Genomic DNA, 19,945 nt, shown 5'->3' with positions numbered 1-19,945 from the left:
CCGCAGTGAGCGGCCAGCAGCCGCAGTGAGCGGCCAGCAGCCGCAGTGAGCAGCTGACCAGAAGCCGGAGACTGATCTGCCTCGCCCGGGAAGAGCGCAATGATGGTGCCAACTTGGGCCAGTGAAGCAACGTCCTCCACAACTAGACTGAAGAACAAAAGGACAGCAACTTGTCTGTTCCTCTTCCCCCAATTCCCCAGCACTGTTCCCATCCCCCCCAATTCCCCAATAAAAATCTTAAAAAAAAAATTAATGAAACTGAATAATGAAACTGAAAAAATTAATAAAATTGACAGTGCTGAAAACCCAAATAGGAATCAGGGAGATTTTAAAAAGAAAAAAAAAACTCTGAAAGGTAAGGGATTTAGAGGAGAAATCAGAGAAAAAAATGTGTGCATAATAGCCTCTTTTCTGGAATATGAAAATACAGTTATGGAAGTGGAATTATGAGAATGTAAAATACTCAACAATTGGTACACTATGTATGTTTCACTGTGTATATGTATATACAGATATATAGCGAGAAGCAAAAATGAGAACTGATTTAACTTTTTATTTTGAAATAATTTCAAACTTGAATTTGTAAGAATAGTACAAAACTCTTGTACATCCTTTACCTCAGATTTGCCAATTTTTAATTTTGCCATTATTGCTGTATCTATCTATGTACTTACCTATCATCCATCCCTTCATTCATCCATTCATCAATCTATATATTCTGTATGCTATAGGATAGATAAATATATTATTTTCTGAGCTCCTTGAGACTAGAGTGCATATGTCGTGCTCCTTTTTCTGTGTATTTCCTAAGAACAAGAATATTCTCTTACATATCTAAAATATGGTTAACTTCAGAAAATTTAACATTGGATATAATACCTTTATCAAATTTATAGCCTATATTTTAGTTTTGTCAGATGTCCCAGTAATGTCCCTCATGACACTTTTTTTCAATACAAGATCCAGTCCAGGATTGCTTATTGTATAATTTCCTTTAATTTGGAATAGTTTCCTCATCTTTTGTTTTGTTTTGTTTTTCATGCCATTGGTGCTTTTGAAGAATATAAGCCAGTTATTTTATAAAATGTCTTTCAATTTGGGTTTCTCATTATTAGATCCAAGTTATGTAGTTTTGGCTGAAACCTACCTAAATGATACTGTGCCCTTTTCAGAATATATACACGGAGATGCAAGGTATCCATTAGCTTTGGTTCTGTTAAATTTTGTTCATGTGTATAAGATGCGTTCTGATTTCTCCACTGTATAATTACTGTTTTCCCTTTTGTAATAAATAACATGTGGAGAGATACTTTGAGACTAGCTAGGTATCCCATTTCTTATTAAACTTCCCTCACCCCCTAAATTTAGCATTCATTAATGATTCTTGCCTGGGTCAGTCTTCACTCTGATGGTTGCAAAATTATGTTTTGTTAACTTCTTTATTGCTTCTAAATTTATTAGTTAGCATTCTGGTGTATAAGGAAGGAGAGCTTTCTCTTCTCCCCTGTTTATTTATTATTGGGATTAACTCATTGTTTCTTATTTCATTGAACAGGTTATAATTTGTATAGTTCTTATTTATTTTCATGCTCAAATTGTCCCAGATTTGGCCAGTGAGAATCCTCTCATTCTGGCTTTTGTCTTTTAAATGTCTATGTCTATTATTTTTTGAGCACTTTCTTAGTTTTGGGCACAGATGTTTTAAGATCATCTTTTGTTTTTTCTACCCCTGCCCTGGAATTAGCCACTTCTCCAATGAGTTCTTTTTCCTGTTTTTTTTTTAATTAAAATTTAGGAAATGGTATTTAAAAACAATGACTGCTTGTCATTGGTTTTTAGGCTTTCACAGCAGAGCTGGGGTGGAGGAGAGAGAGGGAGAGGGAGAGGGGGAAAGAGGGGAGAGAGAGCTGGGGGAAAGCACTCATGCACATGAGAGTGTGCATGTGTGAAAAATCCTTGAGATTATGTTATACCTCCTAGGTATACCCTTAGTGTCCTTGCTCATCTTTCCCTTTTCTATATTTATGTCTCTCTTTTTCTACATTGAGAACCTGGGCTCCCAACAACATTAATATTATATACTCGTTTGCTGAATCTTAAAATATACACAGGAGAGTTTCAGAATTACTAGACCCATTCCACTACAAGAAGCAACATTAGTTCTCAATTGTTTGCAGGGATTGTTGTCTTTATATCAAGGATATATAGTCAAAGTATGCTATTCATTGTGTATATATACCACATCTTCTTTATCCAGTCATCTATCGAAGCACACTTTGGTTGTTTCATGTCTTGACCACCATAAATGAAGCTGCAATGAACATCAGAGCACATATATCTTTACAGATAAATGTTTTCAAATAATACTCTGCCATAAAAAAGATGAAATAGTGCCATTTGTGACAACATGGATGGATCTTGAGAATTTTATTTTAAGTGAAATAAGCCAGACAGAAAACATCGAGACCCATATGATTTCACTGACATGTGGGATATAAAACTGAAAGCAACAAAGGAACAAGACAGACAAATAAAGAAACAAAAACTCATTGACACAGACAATAGTTTAGTGGCTACCAGAGAGTGAGGAGGGAGGGGGCGGTAGATACAGGTAAAAGGGAACAAATATATCGCGATGGAAGAACTGACTGGGTGGTGAACACACAATGTGATATATAGATGATGTATTACAGAATTGTACACCTGACACCTATGTAACTTTACTGACCATTGTCACCCCAATAAACTTTAAAAAACAAACAAACATGCTATTCAAAAGTTACTTGGATTAGTTGTTTTCTTCTCCCATCAGTGATTTTATTAATTTGAAATAGAATTAGGTTCATTTGTGTCTGTTATCATTCAATCTTAGTTTTCCCCCCTCTCTGCATCCTTTTTAAAAGCATCATTTATTTTTTTTAAATGTGGGATTTTAGCATGATCCCCAGAGTCAAAACTGTAAAAGAAGGCATGCTCAGAGAAGTTGGCTCTCTCCCGTCTCTTCTTCCTGTCCCCCTACCTCTTTAGATAACTAACCTTTCTGCATCCTTACACTTTTACTTTTTCTGTAATATCTTATATGTTACTTGGACTCATAGAGTATATAATCAGTCAAGATTGTTGCTTTTACTGAGCTTAATTCCTTTGAGATTCATCCATGTTTTTGTATGTACCAATAGTTCATTCATTTTATTGCTCAGTGATTTTCTACTATACGTGTAAATCAGTTTGTTCTTCCATTCTCCCAATGATGGACATATGGGCTGTTACTTCCAGTTTTGGTGATTATTAATAAAGCCACTATGAACATTCATGTACAAGATCTTGTGTGAGCATAAGATTTAATTTTCTTGGGTAAATACCTAAGAGTGGGATTGCTGACTCATGTAAACACAGCAACACAGCATTTTATGTGTCATATAATCACACACACAAATAACTATGGGTTTATCTTTGTAAAAGAAAAAAAACCCTGCCAAACTGTTTTCCAGAATGGCCATACCATTTTACATTCTCACCAGCAAAGTGTGTGTTCATATCACTGCAGTGCTTTGTATTGTTGGGTTTGTTGTTGCTGTTTTTGAAATTTTAGCCATTCTAATAGGTGTGTAATGTTATTTTATTGTATTTTTAATTTGCATTTTCCTGAGGACTAATGATGTCAAACACTTTTTCATGTGTTTATTTGCCATCTTTATATCTTCTTTGGTGAAGTATCTGTTCAAATATTTTGTGTATTTTTTATTGGGTTTTCTTACTGTTGAGTTTGAGAGTTCTTTTTTGATTGAACACAAGTCCTCTTTGGAATATGTGATTAACAGATATTTCCCCTAGATTGTACCTTACCTTTTTATTTTTACTGTCCTTTGCAGAACAAGAGTTGGTGGAGTTTAATTTATCATTTTTTTTGTTTTATAGATTTGCTTTGGGTATCATATCTAAGAAGTATTTGCCAAACCAAGGTCATACAGATTTTTCTCCTATGTTTTCTTATAAGTTTTAGAGTTTATGTTTTACATTTAGATATGTATAACGCATTTTGAGTTAATTTTTGTATAAAGTGTGAGGTTTAGTTTGAAGGGGATTTTGTTTTTGTTTTTGGGTGTTTTATTGCATATAGCTATCATTTAGCATTTCTGTTATAGAGTGTCTGTTGGCAAGAAATTATCTTAATTCTCCTTCATCGAAAACTGTCTGTATTCCTGAAGGATATTTTTGCTGGATGTAGAATCTGGGTTGTTCAGGAACAACCCAGAATTCTTTTCCTTTAGTGCTTAAAAGATGTTGTTTAGCCCTCCATAGTTTTCATGAGAAACAGTCATTGGAATGTTTGCTCCCCAAGATGTAATCTGGCTGCTTTCAGAACTTTTCTTTGACTTTATTTTTTAGTTTTCAGTTTTATTATGATGTGTCTGGGAATGAATTTCTTTGTGTTTAACTTATTTGGAATTTGCTGAACTTCTTGAATCTATAGATTTATATATTTCATCCACTGTGGAAAGTTTACAGACATTTTTTTCATCAAATAGTTTTTCTGCAGTGCATTCTTTGTTTTCATCTTCAGGAATTTAAATGACAGAAATGTTAGGCATTTTTTTTATTGCCCCACAGATCCCTAAAGGTCCCTAAAGCTCCGTTCTTCTCGTTCTCTCTCTCTCTCTGTCTCTCTCCCTCTCCCTCTTTCTCCCTCTTTCTCTCTCTCCTCTCTCTCCCTCTCTCTTCCTCTCTCTCCCTCTCTGCCTCTCTCCCTCCCTCCCTCCTCTTTTATTCAGGTAGAATGAAAAAAATTCAAAAAACATACAACAGGGCAATTTTCCCACTCTCTGTTCTGTAGAGACCCCTGACTCCTGCTCTTCAGACCAGAAAGTGGAGGCTTCTTTAGAAGCTCTTTATATTTGCACCCAGTGTATACACCCAAGTTTCCAGTTTCAGGCTGTCCCTGAGTCTAGGCCAGAAGATATCAGAGAAAAAAACAAACAAAAATAGAAAACTCGCTGCTAGTTTGGTGGTCCTTAGAGTTCCCCTGTCCGCCTGCTAGCTTTTTCTTCTGGGTCCTTAGAGAGCTTATCCATGCAATCCATCCAGGCTTCTTAGTTGTATTCAGTGGGAGAGCCAGAGTAAAGTCTACTTACTCCAAAAGACTTCATCAGTAAGCTCATCTGAGAACAGTTTAAGTGAAGGTCAGAGAAATTCTTCAAACAAGAATGGAACCACCAGTGAAGAATGTGAATAAAGTAGATTTCTTTTTTCCCCCATTTTTTTCATCTGTTACCAAAAATGTTCCTCAAACCAACCATCTAAAATCCACATGTGATTTTAAAATGTAGACATTTGGACATGATTTTTACTAAGTATAGATTTCAAAACCAGTATTTTCTTTTTAATATTAGTTTTTGAAGTGCTAGAGACATCTTATGTGTTATCTAGACACTGATGAAATGAATGAGCCTTATGGATGTGATAACTGTCATTTTGAGTAAAATTTACAATTATTAGTGAATGATCTAAATTAAGTTGAGTTTTAATATAGGTGTTTCTTAAACTTCTTGTCTTTAATAAATTATTATAATAATAACAAATCCAACTTAATTAAGGCTGTATAAATCCAGCAATATTTATTATGACTGATTCCTGAGCTTTTGCCTCTTATCTGTGCTGTCACTACCCTATGCACATTCAGCCCCCCTTCACAAACAAGGATATTGAAATGGCCAATGAAAAGGATTGCAACTTCATTAGTCAACAGAGAAATACAAAATCAAACCATCGTGCAATAGCACCCAAATAGCTAAAATGAGATACATAGGCAGTATCAATTATTGGCAAGAATATGCGATATCTGGAACTTTCAAACTGCTGATAGGAACCTTAAATTGGTAGAACCACTTTGGAAAATGTTTCAGCAGTCTCTGCTAAAACTAGTGCTAAATGTGAAGAGCCTAAGACTAGCAGTTTCATCCCTTGGTATATAACCAACATAAATGTATGCATATGTTCACCAAAAGGAAGGTACATGAGTGGCCTGTTTCTGTTAGCCAAAAATCTGGAAACTACCCATGTGCATATCAGCTATAGGATAATTTAATAAATCGTGTATAATCACACAATAGAATACAATACAGGGGTGAGAATGAATTAAGTACAACTACTTGTAACAAAATGAGTGGATCTTACAAGAATGATGTTGAACAAAGAAGTCTGTATCTTGATCTGGGTGCTGTTACCTGGGTGTATTCACACTGTGAAAATTCATCCACTTAGTACTGGTGCATTTGCCTGTATGTGTATTATATACTTAAGTAAAGAAAGCATACTAAATGAATTGGATTTTGACTTTCTTGTTGTTTTTTTTAAGGTTGACTTTTTTTTTTAATTAAAGTTTATTGGGGTGACAATTGATGTACCTGTTTGTTAGTGCCCATTATTGAACCCATTAGGTGGAGCAGTATTTCAGTTGCTTCTCTTCGTTATGATAGGTAGATGATCTTTTTATCACAAAACTAGAATGGGTGTTATCTTTAGGGGAATACAGTTTTTAATGCCAAAAAACACACAGAATTGATTTTTTAAACAGCCTGATTATCTTTAAAGGAAAAAGTAAGGCTTCCTGCATCCCGAGCCTGTGTAAGAGGGCCGTCTGTCTCTTCCCCCTTCTATTGGCTCGGAAACCTGTGCAGTGTGAGAGCCCAGATAGTATGAGAGCAGACTGACCTTTGTGTTGAGCCTTTTAAGTGAGTGATCTTCATATTATATTCATAATAAATGTGGATGCAGATAAATACTAGTTATTTAACATAACTCTGTTTGTCCCTCCCCAACCCTTCATTTTGTTTTAGAGGTTTTTTTTGTTTGTTTGTTTGTTTGTTTTTGTGTTTGCAGATCTTTTTACAGATGCTGCTGAGACTGAAACAATGGCCAAAAGTTTGGAAGACTCTGAAGGAGTTTATTTTGTTCCATCTTTTAATGGATTGCAGGTATTTTTTAAAAACATTAATGGTGATTAAACATTTCTCTCCTCATAACCCACATCCAAAATTATGTATCTGCAACTCTCTTACCTGAAAATTTGGGCATTGAACAGAACTAAGGTAAAAGGTGCATTCTAGGGCTGAGAAACTGCTTTGACATAACATGAATTTTATGAGAGAGCAGAAGCCTAGAACTCCATCCCTGTGGAACCCAAAAGTTGGCAGGTTTATCATAGAACTTTTACATAAGACCTAGGATTACTTTATCATGACCAAAAATAGCCATTTTCCGGGCGGCCGAGTGGCTCAGTTGGTAAGAGTGAGAGCTCTGGACAACAGAGCTGCCGATTCGATTCCCACATGTGCCAGTAAGCTACACCATCTACGGCTAAGATTGTGAACAACAGCTCCTGGGCTGCTGTGAGTGGTTGGTGACAGCGTAGGCTGCAGTGGGGCTGCAGTGGGCTGCTGTGAGAAGCCGGCTGCTGTGAGAAGCTGGCAGCTGGCGGTGAGCGGCCGTCCAATGGCCAGCAACCGATCTGCCTCAGCACAATGATCATAATACCAACATGGGCCAGTGAAGCGATGTCCTCCACAACTAAACTGAGGAACAAAGGGACAGCAACTTGGCTGTTTCCCTTCCCCAATTCTCCAACACTGGTCCCCTCCCCCAATTCCCCAATTAAAAAAAAAAATAGCCACTTCCCAGTGGAGGAAAAATATATCAGTACTTGAAGGAAGCATACCATTGAGAATTAGAAAAATATTGGTGAGGTACACACACACACACACACACACACACACACACACACACACACAGACACACACACTTTGCAGTTCTTTGTAAGTTACATTAACTTTTTTAAAAAAATCAAAATTTCTTATTTGATAGATTATTGGTAACTTTGCTTAATCAGAAAGTGAACCCAGTAAAAGCCTTGATTTTATAATATTTAACTTTGTATTTAATCATAAGGTCTGTGCTACTGCCTTTAATGTTAGCATATTGTTATAAAAACTTCTTTAAAAACTCTTTTCAGGTATATATATTTTTGTTTGTTTGTTTTGTGTTTTTGTTTTTGTTTTTGTTTTGTTTTGTTTTGTTGTTTTTGTTTTTTGTTTTTTAATAGAGATTTTTATTGGGGAATTGGGGGATGGGAATAGCACTGGGGAATTGGGGGAAGAGGAACAGACAAGTTGCTGTCCTTTTGTTCTTGAGTCTAGTTGTGGAGGACGTTGCTTCACTTGCCCAAGTTGGGACCATCATTGCGCTCTTCCCGGGCGAGGCAGATCAGTCGCTGGCTTCTGGACTGCCACTCACAGCAGCTGCTGACCACTCACATTGACTGCTGGCTACACACGGTAGCCCATGGCAACCCACTGCAGCAGGAGCTGCAGCTTGTGCCATCGCCGGCGTCTCATGGCAGCCCAGCTCCAGGTTGAGCTGTTGTTCAGCATCTTAGCTGTAGAGGGCAGTGTCACTGGCACTCATATGTGGGATCTGAACCAGGGCCTTCTGGCGTCCCAAGCCAGCTCTTAACCAACGTGCCACTCGGCCGGCCCCTTCAGGTATATTATTATGAACAAATTTCCTTATTTATTTTTTTAAAAAAGCTTATAGCCATCTTTTTAGTCCTCCTCTAAATACTGTTTCCTTTCAAAAAATAAAAATTTCTCTTCCTTCTAGTCTATTCCATACTCTGGCAATCAGTTACAAAAAGTACAAAATCTGAAATTTTGGATAATAGAATTTAGAAGCTGGTGAAAAAAAATTAGATCAGGATGCTTTAAATGTATAAAAATACCATATTTCCAGACTAGATTTTTAAATGAGCATTATTTTAATATCTGTAATAATTTTCTTCTATATACTGTATCCTGAAGTTTGTAAACTACATGTAGAGATTGCACTGCATCCTTTTCAGGATGATGTGAGGCAACTGAATAGCATCCCTAATAGGACAGGGAGTGAAGAACATTTGTCTGACTGAGGCTTAAAGGAGGAAGCTTAGATGAACAGTTGTTATCAGCAAAGGTAGGATTTAGCTGGGTTACCACGGCTTCTTCCCATTTCGAAAACTGTGCAGGTGGACTTAGTAATGTCTGTATCTTGGCAACTCTGTGTGTCACTCCCCATCTTCATTAATTCATATACCTGTCAAAATAATATAAAATTTATAATCAAAAAGCAAAGTATTGCTGAATCCCAAAAGATTAGAGAAAACCATCACAGATGTGGCTTTAAATTTCATGTTGGTAAGAAAATGTCACAGCCTGGCAATAGGTTGGGGTTGGGAAGGGTGAGGGAGGCCTGCTGACCAAATATTTTCCAATGTAAAATGAAAGTGGAAACCAAAAGTTAATTCAGATGACAATAGTGTGTTGATGCTAAGCTGTTTGGAAAATAGCAGGGAGATCCCCTATAAGCTGCCTGTGTGACCACTAGAGAAAATGAGGACTTGGAGAATGGGGGGAGAGAAGGGACAAGGGACAAGTATCTGTGATACCATCTTTAACATTAGGATATTGGTACAGCCAGAGATAAAGGGGGGTGGGATATTAAAGGCTCCTAGTAACCTCAATTTCTCAAGGGCGTCTGCTGAGACAGCGCATTGGAAGAACTAGAGCAGAGTGAGGACGACTTGGGCAGCCCCTTCAGGAAATGGCAGAAGGGTGGGCTGAGGCATCGGGCGGTTCATGAGGCGGCATCCGTTGGTGCAGCCGGGCGCGTGGTATGGGGAGGGGAGCACTAGTGTCCATGACAGCTGTCAGAGGCAAGAATCAGTGGTCATCAGCTTGACGTCACCATTGCTGTGATGGTGGCAGTAGTGGGGTGGCCAGGAGCTTGAGCCAGGCCCGTCTTCAGAGGATGAGGGCCATGCCCCCGTGAGCGTCTGAGGTCTGTAAGAAAGCAGCTTGCCTTAGCTGCCCAAGGGAGCTGCTTGTTCACAGACATGAGCAGGAAAGGAGGGCCCCCGACGCGTTCCTGGTGAACTTTGTGGTCCTTCTTCTCGGTGGCTCTGCTCCCCCGCCTCATTACCAGCTCGCTCTGTGGCCGTTCTTCCTCATGACCTCTGCTTAGTTGTCATAGTTTCTTTACACTTCCTGCTTCTTTCACTATTTGGAAGCACACACAACCTTCTTCCACCTTGTGCAGCCCTTCAGCTTCATCCTTTTGTTCCTGTTGGTGGTTTTTTCCTCAGCGTTTCCCAGTTCAGATTTACATGGGAGGGAATTCAATTGGACCGCCTTGTTTTTTGAAGCTTTGGATAGACTTTGAGCCAGTTGTGCTCACTCCTCACAGTTATGGCAGTGGGCCTAGGACATGAGATGTGGCTGCTTTAGACAGCAGGGCCTGTGGACTCACCCAGCTTGCTTAGGAGGGGACGAGGCCGGCAAGCACTGTGAATGCCACCTCTGGTGCTGTGAGTGGCTGGGGTGTCTGAACAGTGGGACAGTGAGTGGACAATAGCATGATGCTGACATGGACCTACGTGAGCATAGGGAGGGAGGTGTCTGCTGGCAAGACATGCACAAGAGGTTAATACAAGGTCCTCTGGCCCCTGTGGTGTGGAAGCCTGAGGAACCTCCACCAAACAGCTACAGCTGAAGTCATTCTCCCAGCACAGAGCCAGCTTTGTTCTACCAACCAAGTAAGTGGAGGGAACTTCTTAGAATTGGTGAAGGGTTAGAGAAATTGATTACGATTAAAGGAAACATTCAGAAGGTGCAGTGAAAGGGTTATGAAAAAGTCAGTAGCAGTGGGAAGGGTTTTGGTAAGAAATAATAATGAAAACTGTGGTGGTGGCTAACCTGTGAGCTCTTCCTATGTGTCAGGCACTGTCCAAGATTCTTTACCTGCCTTACCACATTTGCTCCTCAGTGACTCACTGAGATATAAGAGACTCTTACCCGTTTCACAGGTGAGGAAACTGAGACTTAGAGCTGTTAACCCCTTACCCACCTCACACAGTGAGTGGCAGAGCTGACTTTAGGACCCAGGCATCATGACTCCAGAGTTCAGGTTATAATCACGCTGCCATGCTATTTCGTGGTAAAGTGTAAAATAGTATGACAACAGAAACAGGCAGTAGGTGCCAGAGGAACATGCTTTTAGGGTCTAGACAAGGATGAGAGGCGTGTTTACAGTAACCATCTGTAAGTCTCCAGCCAGTTAGGCTGAGATCCCTGTGGTGACAGAGGCCTGCTGGGTACATACGAGTTTGCGCTCTGGGCAGGAGTCTGCTAGTTCTGCTCGGGAACAAACACAGCTTTGCTGGGACCGGCTGTCCCAGGTGGTGGGTGGTTTGGGAGGCTCACTGATGGGATTGGCAGTGACAGACTGGAGGGGTGGCTGGGGGCTGTCTGCCCTGGCAGGGTGTGACCAGGCCCTGAAAAGGACCTTCCCAGTGCTTTTCCTACCATATCACCCCCCAAGAGAGACTCACTTGGACTACTAATGCAGGGATGTTGTAACCTATCGAGATTTTTAGGTTTCTATGGAATTTATTACCCCTCCAATTGGCCTATTACTAATAGTAAATTGTGTTCATAGCTATTTGTATGAAGGTGATTTCAGGTCATTCATACTAGGATTTTATGTGGTGTATTTTAAAAGAAGTAATTTTTATGCAAACAAACAAACAAAAAAAACGACATAGCATACATACTAGGAACTAAATGAACTGTCAGAATCTGACCTATCTTTATTTTATATTATTATACCACCTGATATAGACCAGCTTTACTGTATAAATCAGCTTTTACTGAGTGAATCACCAAAAGGTATTAATGAATTTGGAAATTATCAAGATAAATTCAGAATAGGAGGAAAATCATAGCTATAGTGAAGATAAGATGTGATGTCAAATTTCTTTTGTTAAGTAACTAGGAAAAGTGTTGTTTGTTTATTGAGTCAATAAATGTGTATCGATCAATAAATGTGTATTGATCCACTGTGGGGAGCCATGTACAGTGCCAAGTGGAGTTTCAACAATCACACAAATATATGTGATTATGAACTGTGGCACATGATATGATGGGAAGTTAAAGGGCTCCCTAAAAACATAGAATGGGGGACCTGATCTAGTTCTGGGATCAGAAGCTTTCCCAGAGGAAGCTGAGCCAAGATTTGAAGGGGGAATAGGATTAATGAGAAAAAGAGGTGGTAGAAAGTTTTCCAGGCAAGGAGATAATGTATCTAGGCCCCAAAGCTAGAAGGTGCCTTTCCTGGGGACCATCATTTCCTGACAGCACTGGCATGTCCCTCTGTCACAATCATAGGTGTGTTGGAACTGTTCTATCTGCTTCTCCATGAGACTGCAGGCTTTGGCAGGAATCTTTGTTTTCTCATCTTTGTGTCCCAGAATGTCTTGCATTTCTGGAGCTGCAAAGATGAATATAGATTTCATCCGATGAATAAATACTTCCAGCTCAAGATTTTGGCTCTTTTTTTTTTTAATTGGGTAACAGTGTGTTTTTTTCCAGAACCCATCAGCTCCAACTCAAGTCATTGTCCTTTCAATCTAATTGTGGAGGGTGCAGCTCAACTCCAAGTCCAGCTGCCGTTTTCAATCTAGTTGCAGGGGGCGCGGCCCACCATCTCATGCAGGAATCGAACCAGCAACCTTGTTAAGAGTACTGTGCTCTAACGACCTGAGCCATCCGGCCGCCCACTGGTAGCTCAGCTGAAGTCGTTGTCTTCGATCTAGTTGTGGAGGATGCAGCTCACTGGCCCATGTGGGAATTGAACCGGCAACCTTGTTGTTCAGAGCACACGCTCTAACCAACTGAGCCACCTGGCTGCTCCAAGATTTTGGCTCTTTTAAAAAAACAGATGTTAGGTTGGGTCATTTATTCATGTTAGGCAAAAAGACTATTAAGTTAAGAAATGAAGAGCTTAGCTTAAATGTCTGACAGTGTATTGGGTGTAAGTTATGACACTGAAAAACACATTTTTGTATTATTGTTCTTTATCTTAAGTCTGACTTACTCTCATAGCCTTAAAAAGCCACTCTACTTAGTAAACAACTTAGTGTAAAAACTTTACAGTTGGAGAAAGGGAAGAATACTAGAATTGCTTTTCATTTTCCTCATTTATAAAGTTAGACCTTTAATAATTTGTTACTCTGTGCTTTGGGCCCTTTTCTTGGTATGAGCTCAAACAGAAGGTCCAGCTAAGTCACATATCAGTGACTCAAACTTGCTTAAGTCCTCTTAAAAAGTTACTGTAATATTTAACATCATTTGGGGGCTATCATGTGTTTTAAAATTACTTAACTCTAATAGACATTTTTTCTAACATGGTCATGCTTTTTGTATATGACCTCAAGTCTATAGATATAATTTAGAACAATAACAGTATGTTCTTACTATCTCTTGCTTTAGGCTCCATTAAATGACCCCTATGCATGTGCCTCTTTTATGGGTTTGAAGCCTTCCACCAGTAAATACCACCTTGTACGAGCAATCTTGGAGTCAATAGCTTTCAGGTACTAAAGTCTGCCCTAAACCCCTCCCTCCTCATACAGTTTTGCCATTTCCTTTTATTAATTTTTACAAAACTGGAAATTTCTTAATTTTAACCGAGGGTTTATACCTTTAGCTTAATTCATATTGTATATGACATAATCTGTTCTTATTGCTAATTTCCTTAGCATCTCTTATTTGATAGCTGAAAATTGAATGACTTTTTTAAATATCCAATTTCGTAAGCATAAAAAATTCAAAATTTGGACTTTCAAGGGTTTTTGTATCCTTATTCATGAAGGAGAATTCTAACTAATAATACTTCTGTTATACTCAAAGATTGAATCATCAAAATTATTTTCATATATATTTTCCTGTGCTCTTTTTGTTATGGGGCAGGTGTATCTTATTAGAATTAAGAGTGTGGCTGTCCTAACTATGGAACATTTTAATGTTTAAAATAAAATTTTCTGTTTATATCAAGGTGAAAAGCACAAGGCCCTGAACCTCTTGTTATTTGAGCATCTGTTATCAACTTGCAGTTAGAATAAAAAATTTCTTTAATATTTTTTGCATATTTTATGAATATGTAAATAAAACTCCAGTTTTTATTTTTCTATATTGGAAAAAGTAGAGAATTACTATGATTTCAATTTCCTCTAAATGGTTATCTTATTGTTTATACTAGAAACAAACAGTTATATGAGGTGATGCAGAAGGAAATCCATATTCCTGTAACAAATATCCGGTATGTAAACTTAGTTTCTAATAGATTTAATTAGAAATTAGAAGTAAGTGGTAGCTGCTATTAGTATTTTCATCGTTATGGTTTTGAAATTCAGGATTTCAAAATGAACTTAAACCTAGCTTCTTTGCCACAAAATTCTTGGTCCTAGAAATTTGGAGAGGGAAGGAAAGCGGATTTTGGATTTATGGAAAATAGAACAAATTAGGAATTTGGGAGGATCTTAGCATCCAGATGTGTATTATAAAAATCTTTAAAATCTCTTTTTTGGGTGTGTGGCTATCCTTTTGGCATAGACGCATCCAATTTTCTTTGCAAGAATGTCCAAATGAATTTTTATGTTGGCTTAGTTCACTTGGCCTATTTTGAACTAGTTCCAGGACAAACAGGGCAGGTGGGAAATCTGGTGGCAGGAATCAGGAAAAATGTTTCAAGATTACCTAGCAAGATCCTTTATCTTCAGGTCAATGCTAAGTGATACAATTTTGGAATTAAAAAATTAAACTTAAAAAATAAAATCAAGGATTTGAAAAAAAAATGTGTCCCTTTTAAAAATAATTATTAATATTTTTAAGCTTTTGTTGCAGTAATTTATCTCAAATATCTTGCTCCTCCCCACAGGGCAGATGGAGGAGTTTGTAAGAACAGTTTTGTCATGCAGATGACTTCAGACCTGATTAATGAGAATATAGACAGACCTGTCCACCTTGATATGTCATGCCTAGGTGCAGCTTATCTAGCTGGTCTTGCTGTTGGTATGTATGGATTTTATAAAAATGAGAACTGCCTTGCAAACTATTTCTTACAGATAACATTTCTCCTCCCAAATTGCAAAATTATAGAGAGGGTTTGGAAAGCCTTGGTGTCCATGAAGCTCCATACATATATGCACATTACTCACAAAATACTCCCGGGAGTCCCTTCGTGGGTGGGTCTTACTGCCCCTCTCCCATCTTTACTTCACTCCTTCAGTCAGAAGTATGAGGTGAGGGACAGTTAGTTCTCAGCTGCTTTGGTCTTTAGCAAGGCAGGGTCTCTGGTTAAACTTTCTGAGTAGATTCCATTCTTTTATTTATTGAACATTTGTTGAGCACCCTGCTACATGACAGTCACTGCTGGGAATAAAGAGTTTGAAAGACATAGTCTCTGCTCTGGGAGTCTCTGATGGGAGCAGTCAGACAAGTCAACCAATTAAACGTGGTGTGAAAAACCCAGGAAACAGCTGCAATGTTAAGCTAATGGTGTAGGCTTCCCAGAGGAGACATTGTAAAGCTCAGTTCTTAAGGGGTTAGGAGACAGCCAGGTAAGGAGAGGAAAAGAGGTGAGTTGTCCAACTGAGATAGCAGCTCCTGCAAAGGTACTGGCCAGTTATGGTGAGAGCTGATACCATGAAAGCAAGAGGGGAGACTGGACAGAGGTCCAGGTGTGGTGGATTCCTCATACCCTGGAGTTTGCCACTGAAGAATTTTAAACAGGGGAGGGACATGGACACGTCTGCATTTGAACAGATCAGTTTGGCAATTAGCGAAAGGATTAATTGAGAGAGGTAAAGAATGGACTTGTGAAGGCCAATTGGGGGTTCCCTAAGAAGCGGGTGGCGCCTTGGGACAATGTGAGTATTTCAATGTGTTCCTGTATGGAAGGGAGGAGTGTTTGTCTAAAACAGGATATTTTATAATGAAGTCACAAATCCCAACACCATGAAATCTTGGTAAGTTCAACTTTATTCTACAAATCTAATTTTGAATAAATTTAATACAATCACTTTCATTTGTTCATTGATTAATGTTTGACTAATTCAATTGAAGAAAATAACTTTCACTTAAATAATCATTCCCTTTTACAAATTTAAATTCTTTATATATTTCAACCCTTAAAAATTTAATATGGTTGGTTTTAAAAAAATAATTTCACATGGCTAACTGAGTAAACTTAGACCTGTAACAAGGAAAAATCTTCTCAAGGACTTAAACAACTCTTGAAAATTGAATAAATTATGCTTTAATTATAGTAAATCAAATTCTCTTAAAAATTCTAATATTGTTTATAAGGTTAATCAAATCTTCTTCACTTTTTACCTCATAAGACTAAAATGTCAGATTCTCTTGAACATTTAAAATATTTTAAATAACAAATACATGCACCTATTCATACACATAACACAGTGGCTAGAGTTTTATCTATTTCATTATATCTATATTTAATTTCAAATCTTTTTAATACAAGGATACTTCACTGACTACAGGGAAGCAGGTTTATCATCTCAGGAAAGCTGAGATTTCTGGTTGGATCACTTCTCTTTAAAAAATTTGGGGCCTGAAGACTATGCATATCCTCTGTAGTTTCAAAATTCACTCAGAAGATCTGCCTGTTCAATATATATTTAATAAAATGACTTGTAAAAATATGCATGCCTTATTGTAAATAATAAATCCTGGAAATAAGGATTTTAAGAACGTGTTTATTTTTATGACTAGGTTTATTTGACTAAAGTATACTAATTAAAACTATTTTTAGTCTTTTTAAAACTTCTATAAATTAATTATCTTTAAATACAGAAAGTCTAAAATACGACTTTGTAAATAGAAAGAACGTGACCCAACAGAAATTTTCAGAAGAGAGAGTTTTATGTGTCAGCTTTATTGGTAAGAGAAAATGTACTTCATGAAGACTTGCCAACCCTGTTAGCACTTCAGAGTTAGTGAGATGTACCAAGTTTCTTTACAAGACACCTCTACCGTTTCAGACTGCTTATGATCATAGTCATGCATGTGTTTTCTTGCTGCTTATTATTATAAATCACATGACCCTCTTTATAAAGAACAATATGTGCCAGAACACCAATATTACCTTGAACAGGAATTTAAGTAACTTGTATGAAATGCAATAGTTCGAAAAAGAAACTAGGTAATATATTAATTCCCTACTTTGAATTTTAGGCATATCCTAGGAAGTTCCCTCTTACCTCAAGATACATGACAAAAATCTTAATTTATATTTGTTTTTTTAATTGTAAAAAAGAAAGTATACTATTTCTTACTTTTTTTTCTTAGTAGCAAGTCATGAAATTAAATGATGACAGGGTGTGGTTCTAGAAGTGATTTGGTACCCTGCTACACATAAATAAAGCTGATAGTTAGAAACCAAAAGATTTTAAAATCCTGGTGTATTTATTCCCATGGAAAATCAATATAACAAAACTCAAAAGCAACAAAATAGTTTGGATTGTGTTTTTAAATAATAATTGTTTACCTTTGTACCAGTTCTCATAGGTTTGTGGATAAACTTTACGGACTCATTTGCCTTAAAATTTGAGAATAATTTTTTCATCTATAGGATTTTGGACTGACAAAGAGGAACTAAAGAAACTGAGGAAAAGTGAAATGGTTTTCAAGCCACAGAAGAAATGGCACGAATATGAAATGAGTATGGAAAACTGGGTCAAAGCAGTGAAACGCTCCATGAATTGGTACAACAAGACATAGAACTGAATGGAATGGCTGAGACTATAGATGGCTGGCTGATGTGACATGCAGATGGGACAAAGCTCAGGAATACCGATATGACAACCACTGAGAGGAGAAGATTTAAAATGAGCTTTGCAACCTGAGAGGAAAAGCATTGCTGTTTTGAAAACACAAACACAAACAAAAATTTTAAACCATCATTTATTTTTACCCAAACCTTGGTAAGATTGTCAGGCAGCAATACCTCAAAACTTTATATCTTCTTTTGTAATTCCAAAGGACATTAGCAACCATATTTTGACAGTTATGGGTCTTCCTTTTTTAAAATTGTACATATGAACATAATTGTTTTCTATCCAGTTCTGGGTCTAGCACCCTTTACATGTTGTTCCAAAATTATGTGAAAAGCATTCCTTTAATTATTTAAAACTAAGTAGACTATTCAAAGTCCGTATAGCTAAAAATAAAGAATAACTAAGGAAATGTGGAATTCTGAAACATTAGCATTTTGTATTTAAAGCCATAATTGTTCAATGTTACATCCTTGTATAAGCTCCATGTCCCTCCCAGATAGGCTAATTAGTCAGTTCTTTCCTTTATTGGGCTTAAAGACACTGCCTTAATTTTTCCTTACTTCACCCAAATCTAAACATAATTTATGTACTAAAAAATAATTTTAATTAATGAAACTAAAAAGGGTATTGATTTATAAGGAACAAGAAAATATTGTATTTTCCTCAAATACCGTTTTTTCAAAAACTTCTGGCTAAAGTATAACATCCCATTTTTTACAAAATGTAGGTAGTAAATATAAATCTTGCCTTTCTTGTGTTCTTATCTTTCTTAGTTGTTGAGGTGCTTGCATAAATGTCATTTGTTTTTATTAAGTGCCTAATTGACAGCTTAATTTGAAGAAAGTGCCCTAATCTACCAGTGACTTAAGAATTGCCTTCATTAGTGTATTTTACTTGTCCAGGAATCTTTTTAATTTTCACCTAATCTACTCATCTGTATGAGATACCTGCAGTGGGTAGCTGACAGAGGTGAGGAGCAGGTATCCATGCTAATGATTGCCCAAGGGCCGCTGAGCCAGAGAGCCACAGAGAGGAGTAGGGACAGTCTAGGTTCTCAAACTTTCTTCATAGAAATAGTGTAGAGGAGTAAGAGTTGTGAGTAGTTTTAGGCCACTTAAATCTAGGTGTAAAATTGCCCCCTTCCAACCTGTTCTCAGGTTATTTGCCCCTCTTCACATATGGGCTAGGTTCTTTTTAGATTTGCAGCAATAATGAATTTACTTCCCTCTTGGCCAGGTTTTATCACATAAAGTCCTGTTATAGAGCTAGCTGCTCAATAATAATGTAATGAAAGAAGTGACTGTTACAGGGAATTTTGTTGTTACTGTCATATATGTCTGTTTCAGAGACAGTCAGACTTGATAGAATTAGGGGTCAAATTGCATTTCTACCAATTCCATTTCTTTGAATTTTAATTGTCTTCTTAAAATGATTAAATTTTTGATGGGAGTCATTATAGCAAATATATATAGTATCAGAAACTCCATTAATTTTTTTAATTTTAATTTTTCAGTTGTAGTTGACATTCAATAGTATATTATTTCAGCTGTACCTCATAGTGGTTAGACATTTACATAACTTACAAAGTGATCCCCCTGAAAAATCTAGTACCCACCTGATACCATACATATATTATTAACTCCATTAATTAAGATTTGGAAATATTTTTGTTATGTCAAAGTGTTTTGTTTACTGTAATAAGTCAAATCCCATTATGTAGATCATATCTTATTCTTTTCATTCTTTGTGTTTTTCATGTCCTTTTTACAAAGCTTAGTGGCCATTTAAAAGCTCTATTACCAAAATCATATGAAAGCTGCTCTTTTGTTTTTGTGTTTCTTATAGGGTCTGTTTCTCAATGGCTGTGATGTCATAGGAAATAATTCTGTCTTTTTGAATTAGGATATACTGAATTATAATATTATTAATACCTAAAAGTTTATTAGCTCATCTCTTTTCCACATTTTTCTTTCTCTTCATAAAACCACAAAATAAAGGATTTCAGATCTTTTAGATAATGTGGGAAAATAACTTTGAATATTTCTTGTTGGAATTAAGCATCTAAAAAAATCAGTGGCTAATTTTTTTGTTAGTCTAGAAGTTACTCTTGTATTTTTAATATTTCAGGCTGTTTTTAGTGACACAGTTTAGTAAATCTTTTGTCAGATTTAACCTAAATCAGAAAGGTGACCACATTTGCTTTTGTGGTTGTAGAAACAGTTG

At 37.1% G+C, this 19,945-nt stretch overlaps 1 protein-coding gene across 4 annotated transcripts in view; it reads left to right on the top strand.

The window, feature by feature from the left end:
- Positions 1 to 17,812, top strand: part of GK5 (glycerol kinase 5) — a 76,328-nt gene extending 58,516 nt beyond the window's left edge. For all 4 annotated transcript variants that reach the window (XM_019656955.1, XM_019656954.1, XM_019656958.1 and 1 more), the window contains 5 exons: positions 6,880 to 6,974; positions 13,356 to 13,459; positions 14,125 to 14,184; positions 14,803 to 14,936; positions 17,518 to 17,812. In XM_019656955.1, coding sequence (XP_019512500.1) covers positions 6,880 to 6,974; positions 13,356 to 13,459; positions 14,125 to 14,184; positions 14,803 to 14,936; positions 17,518 to 17,666 — 542 coding nt within the window. In that variant the 3' untranslated portion in view covers positions 17,667 to 17,812. The remainder of the gene's footprint in view (positions 1 to 6,879; positions 6,975 to 13,355; positions 13,460 to 14,124; positions 14,185 to 14,802; positions 14,937 to 17,517) is intronic.
- The last annotated feature ends 2,133 nt before the right edge of the window (positions 17,813 to 19,945 follow it).

Source organism: Hipposideros armiger, unplaced genomic scaffold, assembly GCF_001890085.2.
Source record: "Hipposideros armiger isolate ML-2016 unplaced genomic scaffold, ASM189008v1 scaffold_270, whole genome shotgun sequence".
Taxonomy (NCBI): Eukaryota; Metazoa; Chordata; class Mammalia; order Chiroptera; family Hipposideridae; genus Hipposideros; species Hipposideros armiger.
Note: the sequence above shows the minus strand (reverse complement) of the source record. Positions and strands in the feature narration are given on the sequence as shown.